Raw genomic sequence first — 19,084 nt, 5'->3', positions numbered from 1 at the left:
ATAGATATATCCCATTGTTGCTGCTCCGGTGATCGGGGCATATAATGTTTTAGGACAAAAACATATACCTGAAAGGAAACATGATATTGCTCTGAAACTGTAGTAAGTCTGACTGACAAACAATGGTCTCTACCAAAAATTCGCAACTACACACGGTATCTACCAAGGGATAATTTCTTTCTAGCAGTATGAACTTTAATACAACCCCACCAGAATTACAGGCCAAAAGGAGTCAAAAGGGACCCAACTAACACCTAGAGCGCCGTAAGATCCATGTGAGCATCCTTTTGCAGAATCACCACTTCTCTGTTCGCACCTAGGTAGAACAGCACCCTTTCTTCATGTTGCCGGATGAATCAGCAACATTGATGGTGGTTCCTTGAGTCGGAGGTCCACTTCCTGCAGCCTCCTGGGCAGCGAGCGCCTTCTTGCTTATGATCTGATGGATGTCGGAAAGGATAGTCTGAAACGCCTTCTCGACGTTCAAGGCTTCCAGTGCCGAGGTCTCAAGGAAGGATAGCCCTTCCTTCTCTGCTAATGCCTGTCCTTCTTCCTCCTGAACCGACCTCAGGTGGTTAAGGTCGGATTTGTTTCCAACCATCATAATGACGATGTTGGAGTCAGCATGGTTACGGAGCTCACTGAGCCACCTATTGATGTTTTCGAATGATAGCTTCTTTGTTATGTCATACACCAAAAGAGCTCCCACAGCTCCCCTGTAGTAAGCACTTGTGATTGCACGGTACCTCTCTTGGCCAGCAGTATCCCATATCTGAGCCTTAATTGTCTTGCCTTCTACCTGTAATCATACTTCCAAACTCAATCAGAAAACCAACAGAACTAAAATGGTAATTCACACAATACCTCAAAGAAATGGAACATGAAAATTCACTTGCTAAAACAAAACTTGTCAAGAGACATGCACATGGCAAATAAAAAAACAAACAAGCATATGGTAGATGCATTATCGCAGAAAAAGTCCGTGCAATGGAAAGAGATTATGAGGTCTGACTATGCTGGAGCTTTAACCTGAGTACATGATAAAATTAAACAGCTCCTTAAACATAAAAGTTTAAGTACTCTTTTAAGATGTACTACCTCTGTTCCTAAATATGAGACGTTTTGTCAGTTCAAATCCAAAACGTCTTATATTTAGGAACATTGGTGTAATAGATTGATCAAGAACCACTTCTACATAAACAGGCCGTGCTTCGAGAGACGAACATCGAAAGCTCCGATCCATGAATTATGAGAATACAGTGCTCAGACGCTCTGTGAACTGCGTCAGCCATTCAAATTCAAGTGCCAGCGAAAACCAAATGTCCTGCATAACTAAAATTGCTCTGCCAGTTTATGAACATTTGTTCCTCTGAAACTACTGAGAAAGGAGCATGGAACCGACAAACTGTAGATAGTTTCTATAAACTAGCAAAAACAAGTGTTAGTCACAATTGCAAGTTTCCTTCTTCTTTTTGAGGAAAAATGGACGCTATAAAAGCCAGATCTGATTTAAAGTTGACACTGCCCTTGCAGACTCAACTTAGCCCATTTTTCTGCAACCAATTCCAAGGGCCTCCTGACCACAGATAAAACAAACGGCGCACACAACACAATGATGCAAAAAAGCAACCGTGGGTACTAGACTAATCAACAGGCAACACGTGCAAACGAGACATCATCATCAAAGAGATTAGCTTATTTGGAACGATCTAGATCAAAACAGGAACATCGAGAGCGCATGCATCGCCAGACCACTAAAACCGTGGAGGGAAAAAAAATCCCTAGATCGTGATCGCTAAAGGGGGGCGGAGAGATGACCTGGAGGGTGCGGGTGGCGAACTCGACGCCGATGGTGGACTTGGACTCGAGGCAGAACTCGTTGCGGGTGAAGCGGGAGAGGATGTTGGACTTGCCGACGCCGGAGTCGCCGATGAGCACGATCTTGAAGAGGTAGTCGTACTCGTTGTCCACCCGGTGCGCCATGTGCCTCCGCCGCCGCCCGCCGACGCGGATCCTGCACCAACCGCGCGGACGAGATCCAGCCGAGACGGAGATCAGTCGGTAGGTGAGGAAAGGGAGAAAGGGAAGGGACCGGCCGAGGCGCGGGATCCGGCAAAGGTGGCGGAGGGATCGCCGCCGGAGGGAATCGCGCGTACCTGGGATTCGATTCGGTTGCGGATTCGCCGGTGGGGGAGGCGCGCCGGAGAGGAGAGGGGGGAGGTGGGTGGAGGAAGGAAGGAAGGAAGGGGGGGATGGAAAGAAACGGAAACGAAACGAGAGGCGGAGTGGGGGCGGTGGTGGGTATACAGCGGGGCAGCCAGCCCAAGGCCGAATGGTTGCTGATTAATTATTGATGAGGATTAGTTTACAGTTGTCATCAACCTTTTATTTTTAGATGGGATCACTGTTTTATCATTTGGGGTCAGGGAGAGGGTTATTATAACAAGTACTCCCTCCGTCCCAAGATAAGTGACTCAAGATTGTACTAACTTTGTACGTACTAAAGTTAGTATAAAGTTGAGTCATTTATTTTGGGACGGAGGGAGTATTTTTTATTAAATTAATTATATAAAACACAAATATTCGGGTCCCATTTTCAGTATGCTCCTTTATGTGCAGTTTATATTGACTCTTGGAGACGCATAGAAGAGATACAACCATCTACTACCTCTATACAGTAATGTAAGACGTTTTTGAGGGAGTGGCTCCTAAGATCATAACGCGTCATTTTGTCTGCGAGTAGTGTACTGCGCGAAAACATGTGTCTTCCATGGTACATATATGTTTTGAGTAAAACGGGAGACAATAAACAGTAAATGGATTTGTGTAACTTGTACTAATGGTCAAGTTACATTTTTTTCGCTAAAAGAGGTCAAGTTACATTATATATGTCCCCCGATAAACGCAGATGAGAGGGAGAGAGGGTGTGTGTTGCGCCTCTTCATGGAAACAACCACGCCACGGTTGAGACAAGATTTCCCATCATGTAGTTATTATAAACATGCTTCTTTTTTCCCAAAATATGATTCATCGGTTGATTTTTCTGGTCTTCACTGCAGACTTTGATTTTCATGTATTGTATGCCTATAGAATTAATATACAAACATATGAAATAAAGTTGTTTCACAAGACAAATACGAAGATGCCATTTATACATGTTCAATCCATGTACTTTGATATATATTAGTGGCCAAAGTTGTACATCAAATACTATACAAAGTTAATGATATCTTATATTTTGAAAAGGAGAGAGTACTTAATTAAGTCATAACAGCATCGTCGGAATCTGAATTTTACCATTCGACATTTTGTGAAGAAAAAAATGTTTGCATATTTTGGTGTTTCATTCTCTTCTACGGTGAAGCATTAGAGCAACTCCAACGGGGCCATCAATTTCGTCCGTCCATGTTTGTTTTGGACGCCACGGATAAAAATCTCGGCCCAACGCGCCGACCCAACCCAAAATGTGTCTGCTTCACGCCCGAATGCGTCGGCGCGGACACGTCACACATCCGCTCCGTGTCCGCCGCGGCCCCACATGTCGGTCGGCCAACCACCGATCGCGGTCATATTTATAGCGGCCACCTACCTCGGGCCCGCCTGGCAGTGTGTGGAAGGGTCGCGTGCCCGTCCTTTTTAATGGAAGCATGCGGCGGGGCCGGCCTCATCCACTTCCATCTCCCCGTCCACATCTGGCCATGCTTTACTCCCTCGTCGGCAACCAAAAAACCCTAGCCAACTAGCCCGAAACCCTAGCGAGGCATGAGCTTCTTCAGCGGGAAGGGGAAGGGGAGGTTCAGCGCCGGCGCGAGCTCTTCCTGCGCGCTTCCTCCTCCTCCGCCGCCGGCGGCTAAACGCGGCTCGCCACCGCGGGAGCGGCAGCGGCTCTACATACCAGTCCACCAGGCGCGGTGGCACTGACAGTACCACCGGCCCCTACAGTATCTGTTGGGGAACATAGTAATTCAAAAAAATTCCTACGATCACGCAAGATCTATCTAGGAGAAGCATAGCAACGAGTGGGGAGAGTGTGTCCACGTACCCTCGTAGACCGAAAGCGGAAGCGTTTAGTAACGCGGTTGATGTAGTCGAACGTCTTCACGATCCAACTGATCCAAGTACCGAACGTACGGCACCTCCGTATTCAGCACACGTTCAGCACGATGACGTCCCTCGAGCTCTTGATCCAGTTGAGGACGAGGGAGAGTTTCTTCAGCACGACGGTGATACGTCTCCAACGTATCTATAATTTTTGATTGTTCCTTGCTGTTTTATTATCAATCTTGGATGTTTTATAATCATTTTATATCATTTTTTGGTACTTACCTATTGACATAGTGCCAACTGCCAAGTGCCAGTTGCTATTTTTCCATGTTTTTTACATCGCAGGAAATCAATATCAAACGGAGTCCAAATGCCACGAAACTTCGCGGAGATTTTTTATGGACCAGAAGGAAGATGTTGGGCCCTGGTTGCACCTGGGGGGGGTCCCGAGGAGGGGACAACCCACCAGGGCGCGCAGGAGGCCCAGGCGCGCCCTGGTGGGTTGTGCCCACCTCGGGTGCCTCCCGGACCGCCTCTTTGTTCTATAAATACCCAAATATTCCACAAACCCTAGGGGAGTCGATGAAATATTCATCCAGCCGCCGCAGAGTCCAGAACCACCAGATCCAATCTAGACACCATCACGGAGGGGTTCACCACTTCCATTGGTGCCTCTCCGATGATGCGTGAGTAGTTCTTTGTAGACCTTCGGGTCCGTAGTTAGTAGCTAGATGGCTTCCTCTCTCTCGCTGAATTCTCAATACAATGGTCTCTTGGAGATCCATATGATGTAACTCTTTTTGCGGTGTGTTTGTTGGGAGTTTATGATCAGTTATATCTTTTTATATCCATGAAAGTTATTTGAGTTTCTTTGATCTCTTATATGCATGATCTCTTATAGCCTCGTATTTCTTCTCCGATATTTGGGTTTTGCTTGGCCAACTTTATCTATTTATCTTGCAATGGGAAGAGGTGCCCGGTAGTGGTTCGATCTTACGGTGCTTGATCCCAGTGATAGAAAGGGAACCGACACGTATGTATCGTTGCTACTAAGGATAAAAAGATGGGATATATATCTGCCGCAATAGATAAACGGATCTTGTCTACATCATGTCATCGTTCTTATTGCATTACTCCGTTTTTCCATGAACTTAATACACTAGATGCATGCTGGATAGCAGTCGATGTGTGGAGTAATAGTAGTAGATGCAGGCAGGAGTCGGTCTACTAATCTTGGACGTGATGCCTATGTAATGATCATTGCCTGGATATCGTCATAATTATTTGAAGTTCTATCAATTGCCCAACAGTAATTTGTTTACCCACCATTTGCTATTTTTCTCGAGAGAAGCCACTAGTGAAATCTACGGCCCCGGGTCTTCTTTCTCATATATTTGCTTTGCGATCTATTTTATTTGCTCTTTTTATTCAGATCTATTAAACCAAAAATACAAAAATACTTTGCTGCACTTTATTTTATTTGCGATCTATTATTTCAATCTATTACAATTTTCTCCTGTCTCCTTGCCAATTTCTGGCGCCGTTACCCGAAAGGAATTGACAACCCCTTTAACACGTCGGGTTGCGAGTGGCTGTTATTTGTGTGCAGGGGCTGTTTACGTTGTGTTGCTTGGTTCTCCTACTGGTTCGATACCTTGGTTTCATATCTGAGGGAAATACCTACCGCCGTTGTGCTGCATCATCCCTTCCTCTTTGGGAAAATACCGATGTAGCTTCAAGCGACATCAGACGGCGTGGCGACGGTGATGATGAAGTTACCGGCGCAGGGCTTCGCCTAAGCACTACAACGATATGACCGAGGTGTTAAACTGTGGAGGGGGCACCGCGCACGGCTAAGAGATTGTCTGTTATCCTTTGGGGTGCCCCCTGCCCATGTATATAAAGGAGGGGGGAGGAGGAGGCCGGCCAAGGGGGGCGCGCCAAGGGGGGAGTCCTACTAGGACTCAAAACCTAGTAGGATTCGGCCCCCCTTTCCTTCCAACGGAGAGGGGGAAAGGGGAAAGGAGGGAGAGGGAGAAGGAAAGAGGGGGGCCGCGCCCCTCCCCTTGTCCAATTCGGATTGGGGCAAGGGGGCGCGCCCCACCTCCTGTGTCCTGCCTCCTCTCCTCTACTATGGCCCATTAGGCCCAATAACTTTCCCAGGGGGTTCCAATAGCCTCCCGGTACTCCGATAAATCCCCGAACCTTATCCGAACCATTCTGATGTCCGTATATAACCACCTTCCAATATATCAATCTTTACTTCTCGGCCATTTTGAGACTCCTCGTCATGTCCGTGATCTCATCCGGGACTCCGAACAAACTTCGGTCATCAAATCACATAACTCATAATACAAATCGTCATTGAACGTTAAGCGTGCGGACCCTACGGGTTCGAGAACTATGTATACATGACCGAGACACATCTCCGTTCAATAACCAATAGCGGAACTTGGATGCTCATATTGGCTCCTACATATTCTACGAAGATCTTTATCGGTCAAACCACATAACAACATACATTGTTCCCTTTGTCATCGGTATGTTACTTGCCCGAGATTCGATCGTCGGTATCATCATACCTAGTTCAATCTCGTTACCGGCAAGTCTCTTTACTCGTTCCGTAATGCAGCATCCCACAACTAACTCATTAGTCACATTGCTTGCAAGGCTTATAGTGATGTGTATTACAGAGAGGGCCCAGAGATACCTCTCTGATATATGGATTGACAAATCCTAATCGCGATCTATGCCAACTCAACAAACACCATCGGAGACACCTGTAGAGCATCTTTATAATCACCCAGTTACGTTGTGACGTTTGATAGCACACAAGGTGTTCCTCCGGTATTCGGGAGTTGCATAATCTCATAGTCAGATGAATATGTATGAGTCATGAAGAAAGCAATAGCAATAAAACTAAACGATCATAATGCTAAGCTAACGGATGGGTCTTGTCCATCACATCATTCTCTAATGATGTGATCTCGTTCATCAAATGACAACACATGTCTATGGTTAGGAAACTTAACCATCTTTGATTAACGAGCTAGTCAAGCAGAGGCATACTAGGGACACTCTGTTTGTCTATGTATTCACACATGTACTAAGTTTCCGGTTAATACAATTCTAGCATGAATAATAAACATTTATCATGATATAAGGAAATATAAATAACAACTTTATTATTGCCTCTAGGGCAAATTTCCTTCAGTCTCCCACTTGCACTAGAGTTAATAATCTAGATTACATAGTAATGATTTTAACACCCATGGAGTCTTGGTGCTAATCATGTTTTGCTCGTGGAAGAGGCTTAGTCAACGGGTGTCGGTGTCAAACCCGGCAGATCTCGGGTAGGGGGTCCCGAACTGTGCGTCTAAGGATCAAAGGTAACAGGAGGCAGGGGGCACGATGTTTACCCAGGTTCGGGCCCTCTTAATGGAGGTAATACCATACTTCCTGCTTGATTGACTTTGATGAGTATGGGGGTTACAAGAGTTGATCTACCTCAAGATCGTAATGGCTAAACCCTAGATGCCTAGCCTGTATGATTATGATTGCCTCTACGGACTAAACCCTCCGGCTTATATAGACACCGGAGGGGCCTAGGGTTGTACAGAGTCAGTGCACAGAGAAAGGAAAATACATATCCGAACGCCTAACTTGTCATCCACACAAAGGAAAGTCCCATCCGGACATGGGGGAAGGCCTTCTGTCTTGTATCTTCACGGCCCATTAGTCCGGCCCAGGCCACATATCCCGGACGCCCGAGGACCCCATGATCCAGGACTCCCTCAGTAGCCCCTGAACCAGGCTTCAATGATGATGTGTCCGGCGTGCAGATTGTCTTCGACGTTGCAAGGCAGGTTCCTCCTCCGAATACTCCAAAGTAGTCTTCCGAACACGAGAACTGTATCCGGCACTGTTTAACAGTTACAACCCACAACCGCAAGGGCATAATACTTAATCAAAAAACATGGTATGTCTTTACTCATAGTTTTACTGGTGAGACGTTACGTCTGGCCACTTCATTATTTCAAACCCTTTTTCGACCTCTCGTTTCGCGTTTCGAGATGCAACCTCCGGTGACACGTCTTGTCAAAGCAGAGATCGAGTCCCCTTATTGCGGGATTCTCATCAATGAGGGCTTGGGTAATCCAACTGTGCGATTCGTGAAGGAAATATGCCCTAGATGCAATAATAAAGTTATTATTTATTTCCTTATTTCATGATAAATGTTTATTATTCATGCTAAAATTGTATTAACCGGAAACATAATACATGTGTGAATACATAGACAAACAAAGTGTCACTAGTATGCCTCTACTTGACTAGCTCGTTGATCAAAGATGGTTGTGTTTCCTAACCATAGACAAAGAGTTGTCATTTGATTAACGGGATCACATCATTAGGAGAATGATGTGATTGACTTGACCCATTATGTTAGCTTAGCACTCGATCGTTTAGTATGTTGCTATTGCTTTCTTCATGACTTATACATGTTCCTATGGCTATGAGATTATGCAACTCCCGTTTACCGGAGGAACGCTTTGTGTGCTACCAAACGTCACAACGTAACTGGGTGATTATAAAGGTGCTCCACAGGTGTCTCCGAAGGTACTTGTTGGGTTGGCATATTTCGAGATTAGGATTTGTCACTCCGATTGTCGGAGAGGTATCTCTGGGCCCACTCGGTAATGCACATCACTATAAGCCTTGCAAGCATTGCAACTAATGAGCTAGTTGCGGGATGATGTATTACGCAATGAGTAAAGAGACTTGCCGGTAACGAGATTGAACTAGGTATTGAGATACCAACGATCGAATCTCGGGCAAGTAACATACCGATGACAAAGGGAACAACGTATGTTGTTATGCGGTTTGACCAATAAAGATCTTCGTAGAATATGTGGGAGCCAATATGAGCATCCAGGTTCCGCTATTGGTTATTGACCGGAGACGTGTCTTGGTCATGTCTACATAGTTCTCGAACCCGTAGGGTCCGCACGCTTAAAGTTAGATGACGGTTATATTATGAGTTTATGTGTTTTGATGTACCGAAGGAGTTCGGAGTCCCAGATGAGATCAGGGACATGACGAGGAGTCTCTAAATGGTCGAGACGTAAAGATTGTTATACTGGACGACTATATTCGGACATCGGAAAGGTTCCGAGTAATTCGGGTATTTTTCGGAGTACCGGGGAGTTACGGGAATACGGGAAAGAAGTATTGGGCCTTAATGGGCCATACGGGAAAGGAGAGAAAGGCCCCAAAGGGTGGCCGCACCCCTCCCCATGGACTAGTCCGAATTGGACTAGGGAGGGGGGCGCCCCCTTCCTTCCTTCTCCTTCTCCCTTCCCTTCTCCTACTATAACAAGGAAAGGAGGAGTCCTACTCCCGGTGGGAGTAGGACTCCCCCCTTGGCGCGCCCTCCTCCTAGGCCGGCCGCCTTCCCCCTTGCTCCTTTATATACGGGGGCAGGGGGCACCCCAAAGACACAACAATTGATCTCTTGATCTCTTAGCCGTGTGCGGTGACCCCCTCCACCATAATCCACCTCGATAATATCGTAGCGGTGCTTAGGCGAAGCCCTGCGTCGGTAGAACATCATCATCGTCACCACGCCGTCGTGCTGACGAAACTCTCCCTCAAATCTCGGCTGGATCGGAGTTCGAGGAACGTCATCGAGCTGAACGTGTGCTGAACTCGGAGGTGCCGTGCGTTCGGTACTTGATCGGTCGGATCGTGAAGACGTACGACTACATCAACCGCGTTGTGCTGACGCTTCCGCTTTCGATCTACGAGGGTACGTGGACAACACTCTCCCCTCTCGTTGCTATGCATCACCATGATCTTACGTGTGCGTAGAATTTTTTTGAAATTACTACGTTCCCCAACAGTGGCATCCGAGCCTGGTTTTATGTGTAGATGTCATATGCACGAGTAGAACACAAGTGAGTTGTGGGCAATATAAGTCATATTGCTTACCAGCATGTCATACTTTGGTTCGGCGGTATTGTTGGATGAAGCAGCCCGGACCGACATTACGCGTACGCTTACGCAAGACTGGTTCTACCGACGTGCTTTGCACATAGGTGGCTGGAGGGTGTCAGTTTCTCCAACTTTAGTTGAACCGAGTGTGGCTACGCCCGGTCCTTGTGAAGGTTCAAACAGCACCAACTTGACAAACTATTGTTGTGGTTTTGATGCGTAGGTAAGAACGGTTCTTGCTAAGCCCGTAGCAGCCACGTAAAACTTGCAACAACAAAGTAGAGGACGTCTAACTTGTTTTTGCAGGGCATGTTCTGATGTGATATGGTCAAAGCATGATGCTAAATTTATTGTATGAGATGATCATGTTTTGTAACCGAGTTATCGGCAACTGGCAGGAGCCATATGGTTGTCGTTTTATTGTATGCAATGCAATCGCCCTGTAATGCTTTACTTTATCACTAAGCGGTAGCGATACTCGTAGAAGCATAAGATTGGCGAGACGACAACGATGCTACGATGGAGATCAAGGTGTCGCGCCGGTGACGATGGTGATCATGACGGTGCTTCGGAGATGGAGATCACAAGCACAAGATGATGATGGCCATATCATATCACTTATATTGATTGCATGTGATGTTTATCTTTTATGCATCTTATCTTGCTTTGATTGACGGTAGCATTATAAGATGATCCCTCACTAAATTATCAAAGTATAAGTGTTCTCCCTGAGTATGCACCGTTGCGAAAGTTCTTCGTGCTGAGACACCACGTGATGATCGGGTGTGATAGGCTCTACGTTCAAATACAACGGGTGCAAAACAGTTGCACATGCGGAATACTCAGGTTAAGCTTGACGAGCCTAGCATATAACAGGTATGGCCTCGGAACACGGAGACCGAAAGGTCGAGCGTGAATCATATAGTAGATATGATCAACATAGTGATGTTCACCATTGAAACTACTCCATCTCACGTGATGATCGGACATGGTTTAGTTGATATGGATCACATGATCACTTAGAGGATTAGAGGGATGTCTATCTAAGTGGGAGTTCTTAAGTAATATGATTAATTGAACTTTAATTTATCATGAACTTAGTCCTGGTAGTATTAGCATATCTATGTTGTAGATCAATAGCTCGCGTTTAGCTCCCATGTTTATTTTGATATGTTCCTAGAGAAAACTAAGTTGAAAGATGTTAGTAGCAATGATGCGGATTGGATCCGTGATCTGGGGATTATCCTCATTGCTGCACAGAAGAATTATGTCCTTGATGCACCGATAGGTGACAGACCTATTGCAGGAGCAAATGCAGACGTTATGAACGTTTGGCTAGCTCAATATGATGACTACTTGATAGTTTAGTGCACCATGCTTAAAGGCTTAGAATCGGGACTTCAAAGACGTTTTGAACGTCATGGACCATATGAGATGTTCCAGGAGTTGAAGTTAATATTTCAAGCAAATACCCGAGTTGAGAGATATCAGGTCTCCAACAAGTTCTATAGCTAAAAGATGGAGGAGAATAGCTCAAGCAGTGAGCATGTGCTCAGATTGTCTGGGTACTGCAATCGCTTGAATCAAGTGGGAGTTAATCTTCCAGATAAGAGAGTGATTGACAGAGTTCTCTAGTCACTATCACCAAGTTACTAGAACTTCGTGATTAACTATAATATGCAAGGGATAACGGAAACGATTCCCAAGATCTTCGTGATGCTGAAATCGACGAAGGTAGAAATCAAGAAAAACATCAAGTGTTGATTGTTGACAAGACCACTAGTTTCAAGAAAAGGGCAAAGGGAAGAAGGGGAACTTCAAGAAGAACGGCAAGCGAGTTGCTGCTCAAGTGAAGAAGCCCAAGTCTGGACCTAAGCCTGAGACTGAGTGCTTCTACCGCAAAGGAACTAGTCACTGGAAGCGGAACTGCCCCAAGTATTTGGTGAAGGAAATATGCCCTAGAGGCAATAATAAAGTTATTATTTATTTCCTTATATCATGATGAATGTTTATTATTCATGCTAGAATTGTATTAACCGGAAACATAATACTTGTGTGAATACATAGACAAACAGAGTGTCACTAGTATGCCTCTACTTGACTAGCTCATTGATCAAAGATGGTTATGTTTCCTAGCCATTGACATGAGTTGTCATTTGATTAACGGAATCACATCATTAGGAGAATGATGTGATTGACTTGACCCATTCCGTTAGCTTAGCACTCGATCGTTTAGTATGTTGCTATTGCTTTCTTCATGACTTATACATGTTCCTATGACTATGAGATTATGCAACTCCCGTTTACCGGAGGAACGCTTTGTGTGCGACCAAACGTCACAACGTAACTGGGTGATTATAAAGGTGCTCTACAGGTGTCTCCGAAGGTACTTCTTGGGTTGGCGTATTTCGAGATTAGAATTTGTCACTCCGATTGTCGGAGAGGTATCTCTGGGCCCTCTCGGTAATGCACATCACTTAAGCCTTGCAAGCATTGCAACTAATGAGTTTGTTGCGAGATGATGTATTATGGAACGAGTAAAGAGACTTGCCGGTAACGAGATTGAACTAGGTATTGAGATACCAACGATCGAATCTCGGGCAAGTAACATACCGATGACAAAGGGAACAACGTATGTTGTTATGCGGTTTGACCGATAAAGATCTTCGTAGAATATGTGGGAGCCAATATGAGCATCCAGGTTCCGCTATTGGTTATTGACCGGAGACGTGTCTCAGTCATGTCTACATAGTACTCAAACCCGTAGGGTCCGCACGCTTAACGTTTCGATGACAGTTATGTTATGAGTTTATATGTTTTGATGTACCGAAGGTTGTTCGGAGTCCCGGATGTGATCACGGACATGACGAGGAGTCTCGAAATGGTTGAGACATGAAGATTGATATATTGGAAGCCTATTTTTGGATATCGGAAGTGTTCCGGGTGAAATCGGGATTTTTCCGGAGTACCGGGAGGTTGCCGGAACCCCCCGGCAACATAATGGGCCTTAGTGGGCCTAGGTGGAAGAGAGGAGAGGCGGCTAGGGCTGGGCTGTGCGCCCCTCCCCCTAGTCCGAATAGGACAAGGAGAAGGGGGCGGCGCCCCCTTCCTTCTTCTCCCTCTCCTCTTTCCCCCTCCCAAGTCCTAATCCAACTAGGAAAGGGGGGGAGTCCTACTCCCGGTGGGAGTAGGACTCCTCCTGGCGCGCCCCAAGGCTGGCCGCACCTCACCCCTTTGATCCTTTATATATGGGGGCAGGGGGGCACCCCAAGGACACAACAATTGATCATTGATCTCTTAGCCGTGTGCGGTGCCCCCCTCCACCATATTACACCTCGATAATATCGTAGCAGTGCTTAGGCGAAGCCCTGCGTCGGTAGAACATCATCATCATCACCACGCCGTCGTGCTAACGAAACTCTCCCTCAACACTCGGCTGGATCGGAGTTCGAGGGACGTCATCGAGCTGAACGTGTGCTGAACTCGGAGGTGCCGTGCGTTCGGTACTTGATCGGTCGGATCGTGAAGACGTACGACTACATCAACTGCGTTGTGTTAACGCTTCCGCTTTCGGTCTACGAGGGTACGTGGACAACACTCTCCCCTCTTGTTGCTATGCATGACCATGATCTTGCGTGTGCGTAGGATTTTTTTTTGAAATTACTACGTTCCCCAACAGTGGCATCCGAGCCTGGTTTTATGCGTAGATGTCATATGCACGAGTAGAACACAAGTGAGTTGTGGACGATATAAGTCATACTGCTTACCAGCATGTCATACTTTGGTTCGGCGGTATTGTTGGATGAAGCGGCCCGGACCGACATTACGCGTACGCTTACGCGAGACTGATTCTTCCGACGTGCTTTGCACAGAGGTGGCTGGCGGGTGTCAGTTTCTCCAACTTTAGTTGAACCGAGTGTGGCTACGCCCGGTCCTTGCGAATGTTAAAACAGCACCAACTTGACAAACTATCGTTGTGGTTTTGATAAGTAGGTAAGAACGGTTCTTGCTCAGCCCGTAGCAGCCACGTAAAACTTGCAACAACAAAGTAGAGGACGTCTAACTTGTTTTTGCAGGGCATGTTGTGATGTGATATGGTCAAGGCATGATGCTATATTTTATTGCATGAGATGATCATGTTTTGTAACCAAGTTATCGGCAACTGGCAGGAGCCATATGGTTGTCGCTTTATTGTATGCAATGCAATCGCCATGTAATTGCTTTACTTTATCACTAAGCGGTAGCGATAGTCGTAGAAGAAATAGTTGGCGAGACGACAACGATGCTACGATGGAGATCAAGGTGTCGCGCCGGTGACGATGGGGATCATGACGGTGCTTCGGAGATGGATATCACAAGCACAAGATGATGATGGCCATATCATATCACTTATATTGATATCATGTGATGTTTATTTTTTATGCATCTTATCTTGCTTTGATTGACGGTAGCATTATAAGATGATCTCTCACTAAATTTCAAGATAAAAGTGTTCTTCCTGAGTATGCACCGTTGCCAAAGTTCGTCGTGCCCAGACACCACGTGATGATCGGGTGTGATAAGCTCTACGTCCATCTACAACGGGTGCAAGCCAGTTTTGCACACGCAGAATACTCAGGTTAAACTTGACGAGCCTAGCATATGCAGATATGGCCTCGGAGCACTGAGACCGAAAGGTCGAGCGTGAATCATATAATAGATATGATCAACATAGTGATGTTCACCATTGAAAACTACTCCATTTCACGTGATGATCGGTTATGGTTTAGTTGATTTGGATCACGTGATCACTTAGATGATTAGAGGGATGTCTATCTAAGTGGGAGTTCTTAAGTAATATGATTAATTGAACTTAAATTTATCATGAACTTAGTACCTGATAGTATCTTGATTGCCTATGTTGATTGTAGATAGATGGCCTGTGCTGTTGTTCCATTGAATTGTAATGCGTTCCTTGAGAAAGCAAAGTTGAAAGATGATGGTAGCAATTACACGGATTGGGTCCGTAACTTGAGGATTATCCTCATTGCTGCACAGAAGAATTACGTCCTGGAAGCACCGCTGGGTGCCAGGCCTGCTGCAGGAGCAACACCAGATGTTATGAACGTCTGGCAGAGCAAAGCGGATGACTACTCGATAGTTTAGTGTGCCATGCTTTACGGCTTAGAACCGGATCTTCAACGACGTTTTGAACGTCATGGAGCATATGAGATGTTCCAGGAGTTGAAGTTAATATTTCAAGCAAATGCCCGGATTGAGAGATATGAAGTCTCCAATAAGTTCTACAGCTGCAAGATGGAAGAGAATAGTTCTGTCAGTGAGCATATACTCAAAATGCCTGGGTATAACAATCACTTGATTCAACTGGGAGTTAATCTTCCGGATGATAGCGTCATTGACAGAATTCTTCAATCACTGCCACCAAGCTACAAGAGCTTCGTGATGAACTATAACATGCAAGGGATGGATAAGACGATTCCTGAGCTCTTCGCAATGCTAATGGCTGCGGAGGTAGAAATCAAAACGGAGCATCAAGTGTTGATGGTCAATAAGACCACTAGTTTCAAGAAAAAGGGCAAAGGGAAGAAGAAGGGGAACTTCAAGAAGAACAGCAAGCAAGTTGCTGTTCAGGAGAAGAAACCCAAGTCTGGACCTAAGCCTGAGACTGAGTGCTTCTACTGCAAGCAGACTGGTCACTGGAAGCGGAACTGCCCCAAGTATTTGGCGGATAAGAAGGATGGCAAGGTGAACAAAGGTATATGTGATATACATGTTATTGATGTGTACCTTACTAGAGCTCGCAGTAGCACCTAGGTAGGTTCTGTTGCTAATATTTGCAACTCGAAACAGGGACTACGGATTAAGCGAACACTGGCCAAGGACGAGGTGACGATGCGCGTGGGAAACGGTTCCAAAGTCGATGTGATCGCCGTCGGCACGCTACCTCTACATCTACCTTCGGGATTAGTATTAGACCTAAATAATTGTTATTTGGTGCCAGCGTTGAGCATGAACATTATATCTGGATCTTGTTTGATGCAAGACGGTTATTCATTTAAATCAGAGAATAATGGTTGTTCTATTTATATGAGTAATATCTTTTATGGTCATGCACCCTTGAAGAGTGGTCTATTTTTAATGAATCTCGATAGTAGTGATACACATATTCATAATGTCGAAGCCAAAAGATGCAGAGTTAATAATGATAGTGCAACTTATTTGTGGCACTGCCGTTTAGGTCATATCGGTGTAAAGCGCATGAAGAAACTCCATACTGATGGACTTTTGGAATCACTTGATTATGAATCACTTGGTACTTGCGAACCGTGCCTCATGGGCAAGATGACTAAAACGCCGTTCTCCGGAACTATGGAGAGAGCAACAGATTTGTTGGAAATCATACATACAGATGTATGTGGTCCGATGAATATTGAGGCTCATTGCGGATATCGTTATTTTCTCACCTTCACAGATGATTTGAGCAGATATGGGTATATCTACTTAATGAAACATAAGTCTGAAACATTTGAAACGTTCAAAGAATTTCAGAGTGAAGTTGAAAATCATCGTAACAAGAAAATAAAGTTTCTACGATCAGATCGTGGAGGAGAATATTTGAGTTACGAGTTTGGTCTACATTTGAAACAATGCGGAATAGTTTCGCAACTCACGCCACCCGGAACACCACAACATAATGGTGTGTCCAAACGTCATAATCGTACTTTACTAGATATGGTGCGATCTATGATGTCTCTTACTGATTTACCGCTATCGTTTTGGGGTTATGCTTTAGAGACGGCTGCATTCACGTTAAATAGGGCACCATCGAAATCCGTTGAGACGACGCCTTATGAACTATGGTTTGGCAAGAAACCAAAGTTGTCATTTCTTAAAGTTTGGGGTTGCGATGCTTATGTGAAGAAGCTTCAAACTGATAAGCTCGAACCTAAATCGGAGAAATGTGTCTTCATAGGATACCCAAAGGAGACTGTTGGGTACACCTTCTATCACAGATCCGAAGGCAAGACATTCATTGCTAAGAATGGATCCTTTCTAGAGAAGGAGTTTCTCTTGAAAGAAGTGAGTGGGAGGAAAGTAGAACTTGATGAGGTAACTTTACCTGCTCCCTTATTGGAAAATAGTTCATCACAGTAATCGGTTCCTGTGACGCCTACACCAATTAGTGAGGAAGTTAATGATGAAGATCATGGAACTTCAGATCAAGTTGTTACTGAACCTCGTAGGTCAACCAGAGTAAGATCCGCACCAGAGTGGTACGGTAATCCTGTTCTGGAGGTTATGTTACTAGACCATGACGAACCTACGAACTATGAAGAAGCGATGGTGAGCCCAGATTCCGCAAAATGGCTTGAGGCCATGAAATCCGAGATGGGATCCATGTATGAGAACAAAGTATGGACTTTGGTTGACTTGCCCGATGATCGGCAAGCCATTGAAAATAAATGGATCTTCAAGAAGAAGACTGACGCTGACGGTAATGTTACTGTCTATAAAGCTCGACTTGTTGCGAAAGGTTTTCGACAAGTTCATGGGATTGACTACGATGAGACCTTCTCACCCGTAGCGATGCTTAAGTCTGTCCAAATCATGTTAGCAATTGCCGCATTTTATGATTATGAAATTTGGCAAATGGATGTCAAAACTGCATTCCTGAATGGATTTCTGGAAGAAGAGTTGTATATGATGCAACCGGAAGGTTTTGTCGATCCAAAGGGAGCTAACAAAGTGTGCAAGCTCCAGCGATCCATTTATGGACTGGTGCAAGCCTCTCGAAATTGGAATAAATGCTTTGATAGTGTGATCAAAGCATTTAGTTTTGTATAGACTTTTGGAGAAGCCTGTATTTACAAGAAAGTGAGTGGGAGCTCTGTAGCATTTCTGATATTATATGTGGATGACATATTGCTGATTGGAAATGATATAGAATTTCTGGATAGCATAAAGGGATACTTGAATAAGAGTTTTTCAATGAAAGACCTCGGTGAAGCTGCGTATATATATTGGGCATCAAGATCTATAGAGATAGGTCAAGACGCTTGATTGGACTTTCACAAAGCACATACCTTGACAAATTTGTGAAGAAGTCCAAAATGGATCAAGCAAAGAAAGGGTTCTTGCCTGTGTTACAAGGTGTGAAGTTGAGTAAGACTCAATGCCCGACCACTGCAGAAGATAGAGAGAAGATGAAAGATGTTCCCTATGCTTCAGCCGTAGGCTCTATCATGTATGCAATGCTATGTACCAGACCTGATGTGTGCCTTGCTATAAGTCTAGCAGGAAGGTACCAAAGTAATCCAGGAGTGGATCACTGGACAGCGGTCAAGAACATCCTGAAATACCTGAAAAGGACTAAGGATATGTTTCTCGTTTATGGAGGTGACAAAGAGCTCATCGTAAATGGTTACGTCGATGCAAGCTTTGACACTGATCCGGATGATTCTAAATCGCAAACCGGATACGTGTTTACATTGAATGGTGGAGCTGTCAGTTGGTGCAGTTCTAAACAAAGCGTCGTGGCGGGATCTACGTGTGAAGCGGAGTACATAGCTGCTTCGGAAGCAGCAAATGAAGGAGTCTGGATGAAGGAGTTCATATCCGATCTAGGTGTCATACCTAGTGCATCGGGTCCAATGAAAATCTTTTGTGACAATACTGGTGCAATTGCCTTAGCAAAGGAATCCATATTTCACAAGAGAACCAAGCACATCAAGAGACGCTTCAATTCCATCCGGGATTTAGTCCAGGTGGGAGACATAGAAATTTGCAAGATACATACGGATCTGAATGTTGCAGACCCATTGACTAAGCCTCTTCCACGAGCAAAACATGATCAGCACCAAGGCTCCATGGGTGTAAGAATCATTACTGTGTAATCTAGATTATAGACTCTAGTGCAAGTGGGAGACTAAAGGAAATATGCCCTAGAGGCAATAATAAAGTTATTATTTATTTCCTTATATCATGATAAATGTTTATTATTCATGCTAGAATTGTATTAACCGGAAACATAATACTTGTGTGAATACAT

At 45.0% G+C, this 19,084-nt stretch overlaps 1 protein-coding gene across 2 annotated transcripts; it reads right to left on the bottom strand.

Annotated features, from left to right (window-relative positions):
• Positions 1-65: 65 nt before the first annotated feature.
• On the bottom strand, positions 66-2,333 carry LOC109733976 (ras-related protein Rab11C). Of its 2 annotated transcripts, XM_020293188.4 has the most exons (3): positions 2,157-2,333; positions 1,819-2,014; positions 66-799 (listed from the first exon to the last, which is right to left on the bottom strand). In XM_020293188.4, the coding sequence occupies exons 2-3, from the start codon at positions 1,981-1,983 to the stop codon at positions 317-319; spliced, it is 648 nt and encodes a 215-aa protein (XP_020148777.1). In that variant the 5' UTR covers positions 1,984-2,014; positions 2,157-2,333; the 3' UTR covers positions 66-316. The 2 variants fall into 2 exon arrangements, with proteins under 2 accessions (XP_020148777.1, XP_073354490.1); XM_073498389.1 differs by lacking the exon at positions 2,157-2,333 and having other exon boundaries at positions 1,819-1,997.
• Between the last annotated feature and the right edge of the window lie 16,751 nt (positions 2,334-19,084).

Source organism: Aegilops tauschii, chromosome 5, assembly GCF_002575655.3.
Source record: "Aegilops tauschii subsp. strangulata cultivar AL8/78 chromosome 5, Aet v6.0, whole genome shotgun sequence".
Lineage (NCBI taxonomy): Eukaryota > Viridiplantae > Streptophyta > Magnoliopsida > Poales > Poaceae > Aegilops > Aegilops tauschii.
The sequence above is the reverse complement of the archived record's forward strand: the minus strand, read 5'-3'. Positions and strand labels throughout refer to the sequence as shown.